Source organism: Orycteropus afer, unplaced genomic scaffold (assembly GCF_000298275.1).
Source record: "Orycteropus afer afer isolate SDZICR_OR568_19922 unplaced genomic scaffold, OryAfe1.0 scaffold00529, whole genome shotgun sequence".
Lineage (NCBI taxonomy): Eukaryota > Metazoa > Chordata > Mammalia > Tubulidentata > Orycteropodidae > Orycteropus > Orycteropus afer.
The window spans coordinates 1243929-1255393 of record NW_006922116.1 but is presented as its reverse complement, the minus strand read 5'-3'; the positions used below and the strand labels follow the sequence as shown (position 1 = coordinate 1255393).

The 11465-nt window shown below is 36.9% G+C and overlaps 1 protein-coding gene across 1 annotated transcript in view; it reads right to left on the bottom strand.

Annotated features, from left to right (window-relative positions):
* Positions 1-5788: 5788 nt before the first annotated feature.
* PLCB4 (phospholipase C beta 4) overlaps positions 5789-11465 on the bottom strand; it is a 295192-nt gene continuing 289515 nt past the window's right edge. The window contains exons 37-38 of the mRNA XM_042782935.1: positions 8480-8516; positions 5789-5877 (exon numbers count right to left, since the gene is read on the bottom strand). Coding sequence (XP_042638869.1) covers positions 5789-5877; positions 8480-8516 — 126 coding nt within the window. The remainder of the gene's footprint in view (positions 5878-8479; positions 8517-11465) is intronic.

Genomic DNA, 11465 nt, shown 5'->3' with positions numbered 1-11465 from the left:
AATTTTTCCACATTCTTATGTCTTGATAGACACTTTAGGGAGTTCTGGTGGTGTAGTGGTTAAAGTATTTGGCTGCTTACCAAAGGATTGGTGGTTCAAACCTATTAGCTGCTCTTCAGGAGAAAGAAGAAGCAGTCTGCTTCCATAAAGATTTACAGCTTTGGAAACACTATGATGTTGCTATAAGTTGGAATCCACGTGATAGCTGTGAATTTGATTTTTGGTTCAGTAGAGATTTATTCGAGTCTCAAAAATATGCAGGATGAAGTGCTCCAAAGGAGTACTGCTTCCTCCCCTCTCCAAGAAAGTACTGCTAAGAGAAACAGCATTGCATCTTTTATCCAGATACATGCAGGCACCTATTATTTTCTTTTAGTATAAAACAATGATACAATGATACTGTTATTTATCAGAAGGAAGATGGGGCAATCTGCTTCCATAGTGATACTGCCTTGGAAACCGAAGGAGGGGTCACTGTGAGTTGGGTCCAACTCGACAGCACATTACAACAACAACTGTTATTTATAATCACCTCCATACTCCACCCCCCAGATTTTTTTCATTATGGTAGCCTATGGTGCAGAACCCTTTTCATGAAATATTATTAAAGATGATTCATAAAAATTCATCCCAGAGGTGCTATCCAGGTGCTATTTAATAATTGCATTAAAGATGCAATTATTAAAGTTTGTGCTTGGGATTCTGTTAAATGCCAAGCATCAAGGAAGAGCTGTAGAAAATTGTGGATTTTTGCTGTATTTACACAAGTGATGATGAAGGAGAAGCTATTTAAGGCTTGCAATAAGCCATCCCTGACTCACCTTTCACACTGTAATAATAAGGTGTATTGGTCCCTCTCTATAATCACACTCAGTGTTGGTAGGCCACACAGTTGAGTCTGTTGGACATTGTGATGGCCATTGTTTTTTAATTGTATTCCCATGTCAAAGGATGCTAACAGTAAGAATGGAGGAAAAAATATTTTTCCTGGAATTGAGAAGACAAATTATAAAAGGTTATTTTCACCTTTCATTTAGATTTCAAAGATATTTCCTGACTGTTTGAGCCACAGCTCTCCCCCTTCCCCCACCAAAAAAAAGTTGTGGTCGAGTTGATTGTGACTCATGAAAATCTCATGCGTCAGAGTAGTAGTGCACTCCACAGGGTTTTCAAAGCTGTGACCTTTTAAAAGCAGATTGTCAGGCCTGTCTTCTGAGGCATCTCTGGGTGTGATGGAACTGCCAACCTTTCAGTGACTAGTGAAGCACTTAACCGTTTGTGCCACCCAGAGACTACGAAGACAGTTACAAATCTTTCATTCCATCTGAAAATCATTTAAAGAGTCTTTTCATAGTTACCAAGTCCTTGTTCTTTGAAAAGCAATGTGCTAAACAAGAACAGATCCTGAAAAGAAGTTAGTCTAGGCTGGTGGAAAAGGAGTATGCTAACAGCTTTTGAAGTATACATTCTGAAGGGCAGATTATTTCTTGCTTAGGGAAACAAGGGAACACTTTAGGAGGTGGCATTTCAGCTTGCCCTTTAATGACTTTTAAGGACTATGTAGTATGACTAGAAAAGATTTGCTATGATTTGTAGTATGTAATATGACTAGAAAAGATTTATATATGAACAGATAATAGTATTGTATTCAGATTGGCTCAGTGATTCTGCAGGTTGGAGCCAGAAACTGCAGTGGACCATAATTCAGCAGTTTCAAAAAGAATGGTAACATGAGTTGAGTGGTCATTTGGGGAGATCAATCTGTGTGTAGAAAGAATTTGGAGAACAAAGAAATTCAATGGGAGGTCAACCGCAACAAAATCTGGGTGTAAAGGACTGAGAGAATTTGTAAGAGAGAAGGGAGTTTCCAAAGCAGTTGGATTAAAATTTATAGGATTTGTCAACAGACTGTTGGGGGGGAGGGGTGAGTGAGGTAGGGCAGAATACAATAGTCCCAAGACTGAGCACCTGGTAAAATAAACAGGAAGGACAGATGGAGAAAGGGTCTCTATTTTTGATTAATTACACACACTATGAATGTGAGTTACTCATTTAACTCTGAGATCTGAAAGGAAGAAGCAGAGTTTAGAGGGTAAAGGGGGTAAAGGTCAAGGGTAACATGAATTTGAGAATCATATGCAGAGAAGCAGAAATTGAAGTCATATGGTTGAATGAAACTGCTAAGGGAAAATAGAGAGAGAAGAGTCTATATACATAGTCAAAAATACATTTCTTTACCCTTTTGAATTGCTTTCCAGAAGCTCCTGGATAAATTTCAAACTTGACTGCAAAAATATCCTTTAGTTTAGGTTTTCTGACATAAATGACTCTTTTGTCTCTATCTTTAAAACGTCACCCCCCCAATAAGGCTTCATGTTTGAGTTACTTGTATAATACTTTTGAAATACTATGTATTTCATGGAATCCAAGATGCATATCTTAACACCTCTACAATTGAGATGTGTCTTAATCAAGGGGTGATGTGTCAGTTTAATTGGAAGCATGTTTTTATTCTTTGTAGCATATTAAAAATAGTCCATTTTATAGTCAATGGTGTCTGAGATTTGATGAAATATGGTAGTTCCTGAAGGATTTTCCTAATTAATTTGTTTTCTTTTCCATGAAGTCCTTTGCTCCCTCACATCCCTCCCAAAAGGGGAAGAATCACCACTTAGGGAGGAAAAACTACAATATTGTGTGGGCATTCTAATCAATCAGGAATGGGAGATTGAAAACCCTGTCTGTGCTGAAAGGAGGGAAAAAGGCAAGAATTGTGATTCAAATATCCTGGCTCTCAAATTAGAACAAAAAGTCCTAGAGATGGGAGAAGTAAGAAGGGGCAGAAACCCAGATATGCTTGGACAAGGCCCAGGATTGCTTCTTGTTTCTTGGGGCATAGCTCCAGTAAACTATAAGCCTCTCAGAAAAACCTCCATGGCACTGAAATGACATGGTGCCAGTAGCTTAAAATGGACAAAGGAGCTAACATCTCTGGTTCCACACATCCCACAAAGCCCCTAAGGGATCCAGAAGTTTTTGCATTCAAGAAAAAACTAATCTTGGCCTGGATAAGGAATTGGCTGAGCAAGGATCTTGAAACACTGGGCTAGAAGGGTCTTCTTTGTAGGGCTGGAGTAGAGGGTATGTAGGACCTGTCCAACAGTGGGGAGACCTGGTGCTCTTTCCCATTGCCAGGAGGACACATAAATTTCTCTCTCTACCCACATGCCATCTTTGGAGAGAGGCAGGGAGACTTCCTGAATGGGAAGGAAACTATAAGAGAGGATCTGGCTCTGAAGTAATTGAGTAAGCCCCTAAAATAAAGTGTTTGTTTAAAGCTGTAAGAGACTGAGCTGTTTCAATTTTTTTCTTTTCTTCATAATAAGAAAGAATGTAGGATTTGAATGCCATATGAAATTATAATAGAAAATAAAACATCCTTTTTACTGTTCAGTTAGGTTGTATGTACATTTTAGTCCTACTACAGTGGGATCTTTGGGGGAGTAAGATGTTTTAAATACTGAAAGTACTCTGCTTTAAAGAGAAATTGGCTCAGGATCTAACTTGGCAAAATGTAAATATTTACCTTTACATGGTATAGGGGTATGAAAAGTAAGGGAAGAAATTATCATACAAATGAGAAACTAAGAGTACTTCTGAGAAGCAGAGAGGAAAGAGCATGCAAGCGATGAATTCAGCCAAGTGGTATAAAATGGTGAGATAAACTAAGCTATAAAAGTCATTTGATGTAAGGAGAAGGAGTCATTTGAAATCTTGGAAAACTGGCAATCTAACTGTGGCAATGTACTACTAATAACCATCATTTTTCATGGAACATTAGTACTAAAAGATGTGTAGTGTAGCCCCATTGTTTCATAGATGAGGAAACAAGGAACCAGAGAAATATTACAGAACTCAGTTCAAATTATAGATATAAACCAAAAAAACCAAACTCACTGCTGTGGAGTCAGATCCGACTCATAGTGACTCCTCCTTGGGTTTCTGAGGCAGTATCACTACAGAAGTAGATTGCCCAACCTTCCTTCTGAGGAGTGGCTAGTGGGTTTGAAACGCCAGGCTTCTGGTTAGTAGTCAAATGTCTTAGGTACTATGCCACCAGAGCTCCCAAATTATAAATATAAGAAAAATTAAAACAAAGTCAAGTACATTTGGCAGCTAATCAGTGATGTGTGCTTTGTGCAGTTTGGATGAAAAACATATTGAGGGTTTGAGTAAGTCCCTTTTGAAAATAATGAAGAGATTATTGATGGGAGAGGCAAAACATTTACACTAGGAAGCATCCTTGGGAGCAAATACTCTGCTGGACATAAAATGTGTTTTAATTTTTTATTAGAGAAGTTGGAAGTTTAATTTCAATATCGATGGTAACAATTTTCTCTGCTTTGTTCAGTGGAACACACAGAATCAATTTGTACAAGCATATACAACAAGTCAGTTGGTGTTGTGTGTACTACAATCAGTAATCTGATTAGTTCTAGACTAGCGGTTTCCATGCACTCCTCTGGCTTTGGTGGCATGGCTCGATTCCCAACGGAATACATTTTCATGCACTGTCTGCAACACAACTACAGCAGGCTTAGAGACCATGCAGATTAACACTGTAGCAAATTGTTTGGATATTTAACAGACATAAAAAGGTTATTTCCTGATAAGAAATTCTGAAAATCTGCATAAATATTTTTGTGTAAAATTAAATTAGTTATGTATTTTTTTTTTCAAACTAGAACTTGGAGTATCAAGAATGCCCACGTAATTCATATACACATATATATAGACTTTTTCATTATGCAAAAAGTCTTGAGAGTCAAATTATATTCTGTGCCATACATTTATTTAACCAGTATTTATTTGGCGTGTGTCTGCATGGATTAGTCTTAATTGGTGCTTGTATATCATGCAAACATAGTTCTAGTATTCCTGTTTACTAATCTTGTCATGTGGCAATACTTAGATGATTTTGCTCTATTACAGTGTGAGTTAAAGAGTATAAATACTTTATACATGGTCACATTTACAAAAGTTTGCCAATAGCCACTTCACAATCTTTATGATATTATAGTGAACTGGAACATCTGGAATCTTCAGAAGAAATTCCTGTGACACAATGTCAGATGCCAACTCTCTTAAATGTGCCTAACAGAGTTCTCCTTTGTGCACTGATGAGTTTAGGCACAAGTACAATGTCCTGTTCTATTGTTCTAGTAATTTCCACAACTTTTACAAGAAACTAGCTTCTTATGGCATGGTAGAGACATGGCACTTACTGATGAGGTAACTTAGATGTAGAAAAATTCTGCCAAATTATTTGTCTAGCAGACCACCACTTCTGCTGATGAATTTGTAGACAGAGTTTTTATTTTTCTTCTTCTTTTTTTTACTAGTGCATGCACTTGCTATTACATTGCTAATGCATAATTTTTGCTGCAGCTCAAACATGTCCTAATGCATCACAAAGCAGAGTTGTTAACACAAAGCTCACCTACTTGTGATGGTATTTTATAGCAAACATGTTTAAGTTGTATTATCAGTGGTTAAACTCTGCCTTACTGGAATATTAAATTTTTGTAGACTTGTAGCTACTTTTGGTTGGTCAAGGAAATTCAATAATCAAAATGTTAAATAGAATATGTAAGTCATTCCAAGTCTCTATGGTTTCAGGTAACATCTTTTCTACAGAGAAAGGAAACACAAAAGAAAACTGCTTTCTTCCATGGAATTTGTGCAGAAGTTTAGGAGGAATATTTTGATGCTGTGTAGTTTTGCTGCCTCAGTTTGCATTTGGGAGTCTCACACTACTGTTGCTGGTCTGCGGTCCATCTCGGCTTCCAATTTCACCATCTGCTGCATCTCCTTCGCCTGTAACATCAGAAACATGGCCTTACAAGCTGAAATCCTCTCCTAAAAAGACTTAACCACCCTGCCATCTTCTCCCCTGAATCTGAGGCTGTTCACTACATCATCACTACTCAACGTGTGGTCCCTGGAGCAGCAACATCAGTATCACCTGGGACCTTGTTAGAAATGCAGAATCTCAGGCCCCACTCCAGACCGACTGAATCAGTATCTGCATTTTAACAAGACCCCCAGGAAATCTGAGAAGGACTGGGTTACACACTGGCAGGAAACTCATTTGAAAAAAAAAAGCTGAAGCAGTCTCTTGATATAAAGGCTATGTCATGTCCAATTGTTTTGTTTGATTTAGTTTCTACAGACTGAGATGCTGCTTTGACTGTGTGTGTATGTATGTGTATGTGTGTGTATGTGTGTGTGTATATATATATTTTTTTAAAAAAATCACTTGCAGATTAAGTGTTGTTTATGCACAACTTAATCTCTTTATAGCTGGAAATTTTAAAAAAGTAATTCCTAAGAATCTAACTGTTGGAGATGTTCAGATGGGAGCATATTGCATTGTCTTGTTTGGAGTGTCTTCCAAGTAGGATGTTCTAGGAATATGTGGGGTTCCTGGAATCTTATTGTCCAAAAAATGATGCCTATGGGTTCTCATTCTTTTGATGTAATTCATTTTTTACAGACTATCAGGAAGTAAGCTATGGTGAATTCAATCTGTTGAGTTAAGACTATGTCACTAAAACAGCCAGCAGTTTAGGGGTGGGAAGGGGTCAGGTGGGGGCAGGATCTGGTGACAGATAATTAATTGCTTGGCATCATAGGGAAAAATCAATTGGTTCATTTCAACTTTACTTTCCAACTGGAAGCCTGGATGCTTTTGCCACACAGGCTCAGTTCAGATCTGCCAGAGCCCAATGCATAAATCATCTTGGAAGAAAGATAAAGCACCCTTTCCTTTTTTAGTGACACATCACTTTGAAATCAAGGACATCTAAGAATGGAAACATGGAGATATAAATATGTAAATCAGAGGAGCACTCTGTAGTAGTCTGATGTTATGATTCAGGAATGCTTAGAAAGATCTATGGAAGAGTTTGGTGAACTCTGCAGATCATACTACCAGTTGCCTTTCAGTTGATTCCAACTGATGGTGACCCCATGTGTTTCAGAGTAGAACTACATTCCATTGAGTTTTACATGGTTGTGATCTGTGGAAGGAGATCACCAGACTTTCTTCTGGGGAGCCTCTGGGTGGGTTTGAACCAATAACCTTCTGGTTAACAACTGAGTGCTTAACTGTTTATGCTACTCAGGGACATACTATGAGCATATAAATGTCTCAAATTGAATTCTGTTACAAAATCAGGTTAACCAACAGACCATAGTTATTTTCTTCTAATCATTTTTATGTTGTGGATTTAGATGTTATTTTGGTGACGGTGGATATAATTATACCAAAGAAAGATATCTTTCTGCTTAAATATTAGATAGATGGCTCCTTATGCCCAGATATTTTCTAATGCTTTAGTATAATAATACTCTATTAGAGAAATGAAGAAATGGAGAAAAATATACAAACACGAAACTATGACACAAATGGTATTCATAAGAGATGACAGTGAAACATTATCAGCACTGAAAATTAAATGCTTTTATGTTCAGAAAATAGTAATAAAAATAAAGGATTGCCTATTCTCCTCCCCTTTAGCATTAAAAAACATTGTTGCTGTTGTTGTTGTGTGCCGTCGAGTCGGCCCCGACTCATAGCGACCCCTCGTTGGGTTTCCGAGGCAGTATCACTACGGAAGTAGGATTGCCCAACCTTCCTTCCGAGGAGTGGCTGGTGGGTTTGAACCGCCAGCCTTCTGGTTAAAAAACATTAGGGAACATAATTTAGAAAGAATTCTATGACATTAAAAGATTATTCCAAAGACTAATATAGTTTTCATTTGAGCAGGGTGACCATTCATTCCTATTTGCTTGGGACAGTTCCAGTTCATGTCTGAAGTCCTGGTTAAGGAACAGTACCCTTGTTCACTCTCAAAACTATACTGGTTTGGACCATATATTGTATGGTCACCTTCCTTATGAGGGGTGATTAGAGTTCTTGGCTGACCAGACTTAGCAGAAAGCAATGCAATGGTCATTGCATCATGTTTCTAAACATAGACTATCAATCTTTGCCATTAAAAACCACTAGCAAACTTAGTGAAGTGCTTTAAAAATCAATTAGAGCCATAGTAATACAGTATTTGGGAAAGACTGACATGGTGACCCAGACATAGCTCTTGATTTGTGCATATGATGACTGGATAACATTGTTTTTGATGCCTGGGTATTTATTCATTACGATGATCTAGGTTTCCAGGTCTACAACTGGAAACGTTGGCTAAAAATCCAACAGAAGTCAATCTCTAAATATTTGGGGCATTTTGGTTTAATATTACATCAGAAATCCAAGCATGAAATAATCAGGCCTTAAATCCAAACCCTTGTGCAATAATTAGTTATGAGCAGATGTGAATCATCAATGGAGACTGCACCAAGAATACTGATGGAATCAATAAGGAAAGCAATATCTTGCTTATCAGAGTTTGAGTCCTACCTTGCATTTGGGACACTGCGTGACAGGATTTCAAAAGCTGTTTGTACAAAAATAGTAATGTCAAAATTGAGTCATACATACAAAACAAAGAAAATAAATGAATATTGAAGTGAATCTGAGAAATGAATGCAAAACCATATACAGAAAAGCAAAACGTTAAGAATAAAACATATATACACCCATCAATGACATACTTTCCCCGAGCTGATCACAAAAGAAAAAAAGAGAACAAAACAAAACAACCGATGCCTATCAGCCCAGACTGTGCCTCTCTTGTGGTTGTTCATGGGCAACCAGAGCCTTAGCAAGATCCCTTGCCTCTTTTTAGTAAATGCTAGGATTGATGAAAAAATCAATTTCTAATACTTGGGTGTGACAATAATGAAGTTGTTAGGGTTTGAGATGGTACATGTGAAGACAAATGAGGTCCTGTGTGGGTGGGAGATCTACAGGAAAACTTAAGAAGCAAAAATATCCCCAACCTTCAGATAGTTAAATAAGTAACTGGCTGATGCTATAGGCAAAGCCATACAGTAGCTTAAAAAGGAAAAGTAGGTTCGGATCCAGAGTCAGGACCAAATCATATTAGAACTTGAGTTGTTTTAGCCAGTGTCCTTAAAACTGATCTATCTAATAAAGAAGATCAATGGGGAATTGGGTGTAATTCCAGAAGTAAGGTTATAGGGAAGCAGTAAGAATGTTAAAGTTAATACTATGGAAAAATAAAATTGATTCATCTTTGGCTTAGAAACAAACAAAAATATTTTGGGGTTTAACAATGGTTTGGAAAATTGTCCTGAAAGTTTGGAATTGTCTGGAAACAGGGAATGGTTTTTCACTAATGAAATATTTAATTGGTTAGGAAAGGAGTTAGTATATAGTTCCAGACCTTGCCTTTTATGATGGAAGAAATGGAGTCATTGTATTTTTAGCTCTATGCCTATGACAGTATTTTCACACACAGGGTAACTATGAATTCAGAGCTTTCAGATTTTAAATTCCACAAAAAACATACTGATCTGGGACTCAGTTTCTTATTGAACAGGTCATATTTATAAAGTAAAGCTAAACAAAGATATTCCAGCTGAAATTCTACATTTGCCAGGAGCATCAATGTGATATCCTGATTTCTTTTTACTGAGTTTTGTTAAATCTTCATCGAGTCTCAAGTCTTCTCAAATGGTTTCTTCCTAAGCTTCTGTGACTCAAGGTTTCACTTGTGGGAAGCCGATATAATTCATATTCATAAGCATTAGCTGAAATTTTGGAACAAAAATCCATCATCCTCCCCAAAATGATCCAATCAATATAGACAACATTAACCTGATATTTTATGGAGAACTCTGGAGTGGTTTCACCACCCATGTATTATTAGGATAAATGCTCAAAGTGATTTTTTTATTATGTACTTAGGCTCTGACACTAAAAACAATAGGTAACTGTATTCTGTAGCTCTGATACATACCACTGTTGTAGTGATGAGTAATTTTTAGCACACTTACATTACTGAGCCAGACTTGTTGCTAAGTAACACAGTAATTTCTAAGTAGTTTCTTAATTTAGTTAACCAAAACATAACTGCCTTACCTTTTATTATGCCCTTCTTCTAAAGAGGTTTTGAAAAATATTTCTTGAAGGCATCCTTGTCCCCACCCATTCCTAGATCCTCATGTCCATCACTGATGTGGATTTTAATGCTTTGGAGACGGTGGTTTTACTCTTACTCATATTACCACTCACCCTTCCACCCCCACCAATACTTTTTTTTCCAGAAAACCTTTTCAGAGTGTTTTAGGAGCAAAAATATTATCTAGGAAATTTGTTCTAGAACATGATTCATCTATGATTTGGTCAAATGAATTGGACCCTCAGGACCATAACCATTTATTCGCTTCTTTGAGAATTTGTGGACCATTCATGAACAGAAGCATTTAGCTGAAAAGGAAATGTGGAACATAACTCAGAAGTGTGCTGATGAGTATAGAGTTCTTCACCATAGTAAAGAATCAGAAGTTAGATTTATTGATTGCCCAATCAAAATGCAAAAAAAAAAAAAATTGTTTTGTTTTGCTTTCTTAAAGGTACATTTTAGCATACTTCTTATTTAACTGTTCTTCAAAAGGAACCACTTACTCTGAAAAAAAAAAAAGCATATACCTTAAATAGAATATAGAATTACTTTATAGATGGGAGGAAATAGGAAAGAACAATGTAATATAACCACATATTTCATCAAAATCTCTTTAAAGTTTTTAAATTGAAGTAAATTAGCTATAAATAAATAGTTTCAATACAGTGAAACCTAAAGAGTGAAATTTGAACTGAGATTAAGATGTAAACTGTTACTGAAGGTCATTTTGCCATATAAGCTAGAGATATTTCCATCAAGTTGAAAAGACATTTGCAAAGCTGATTGACTGCAGTCCATTTGGAACGGAGGACAGCTGTATATGCACCGTGCTCCAGGTAAACATATATTTATCCTGGTTGGGTATATGCCTGATGGCCTAACTACTAACTACACTGGACTTTGGTTAACTTTTTATTTGTATGTCTTTTTACTTAGTGTTTTGCTTTGCTAGGAAATAACAAAGAGTATTGATGGCACCCACTCACATTAACTGGTTTGTAAAATTATGGTAGCTCATGCTCTTAGATTCTACTTACAAGCCCTAGGAAGGTTTTATAACTTCAGTTTTAGATTGAGGTTGAAAATAGGTGATTTTTCTCATCATTTGCTTTTAAACATAATATCTCTTGCCTGCAGGTTGCAAATTATAAAACTCTAAATGAAAAAGGAGAAATAATTTGAATCCTCTGTTTTCTCCTCCTCTCGAGAACTTTTAGTAATGTCGTTCTTAAAACCCACTGCCATTGAGTGGATTCCTACTCACAGCAACCCTATAGGACAGAGTGGAACTGACCAATAGGGTTTCCAAGGCTCTATATCTTGGGAAGGAGCTCTGGTGGTGTAGTGCCTAAGGCA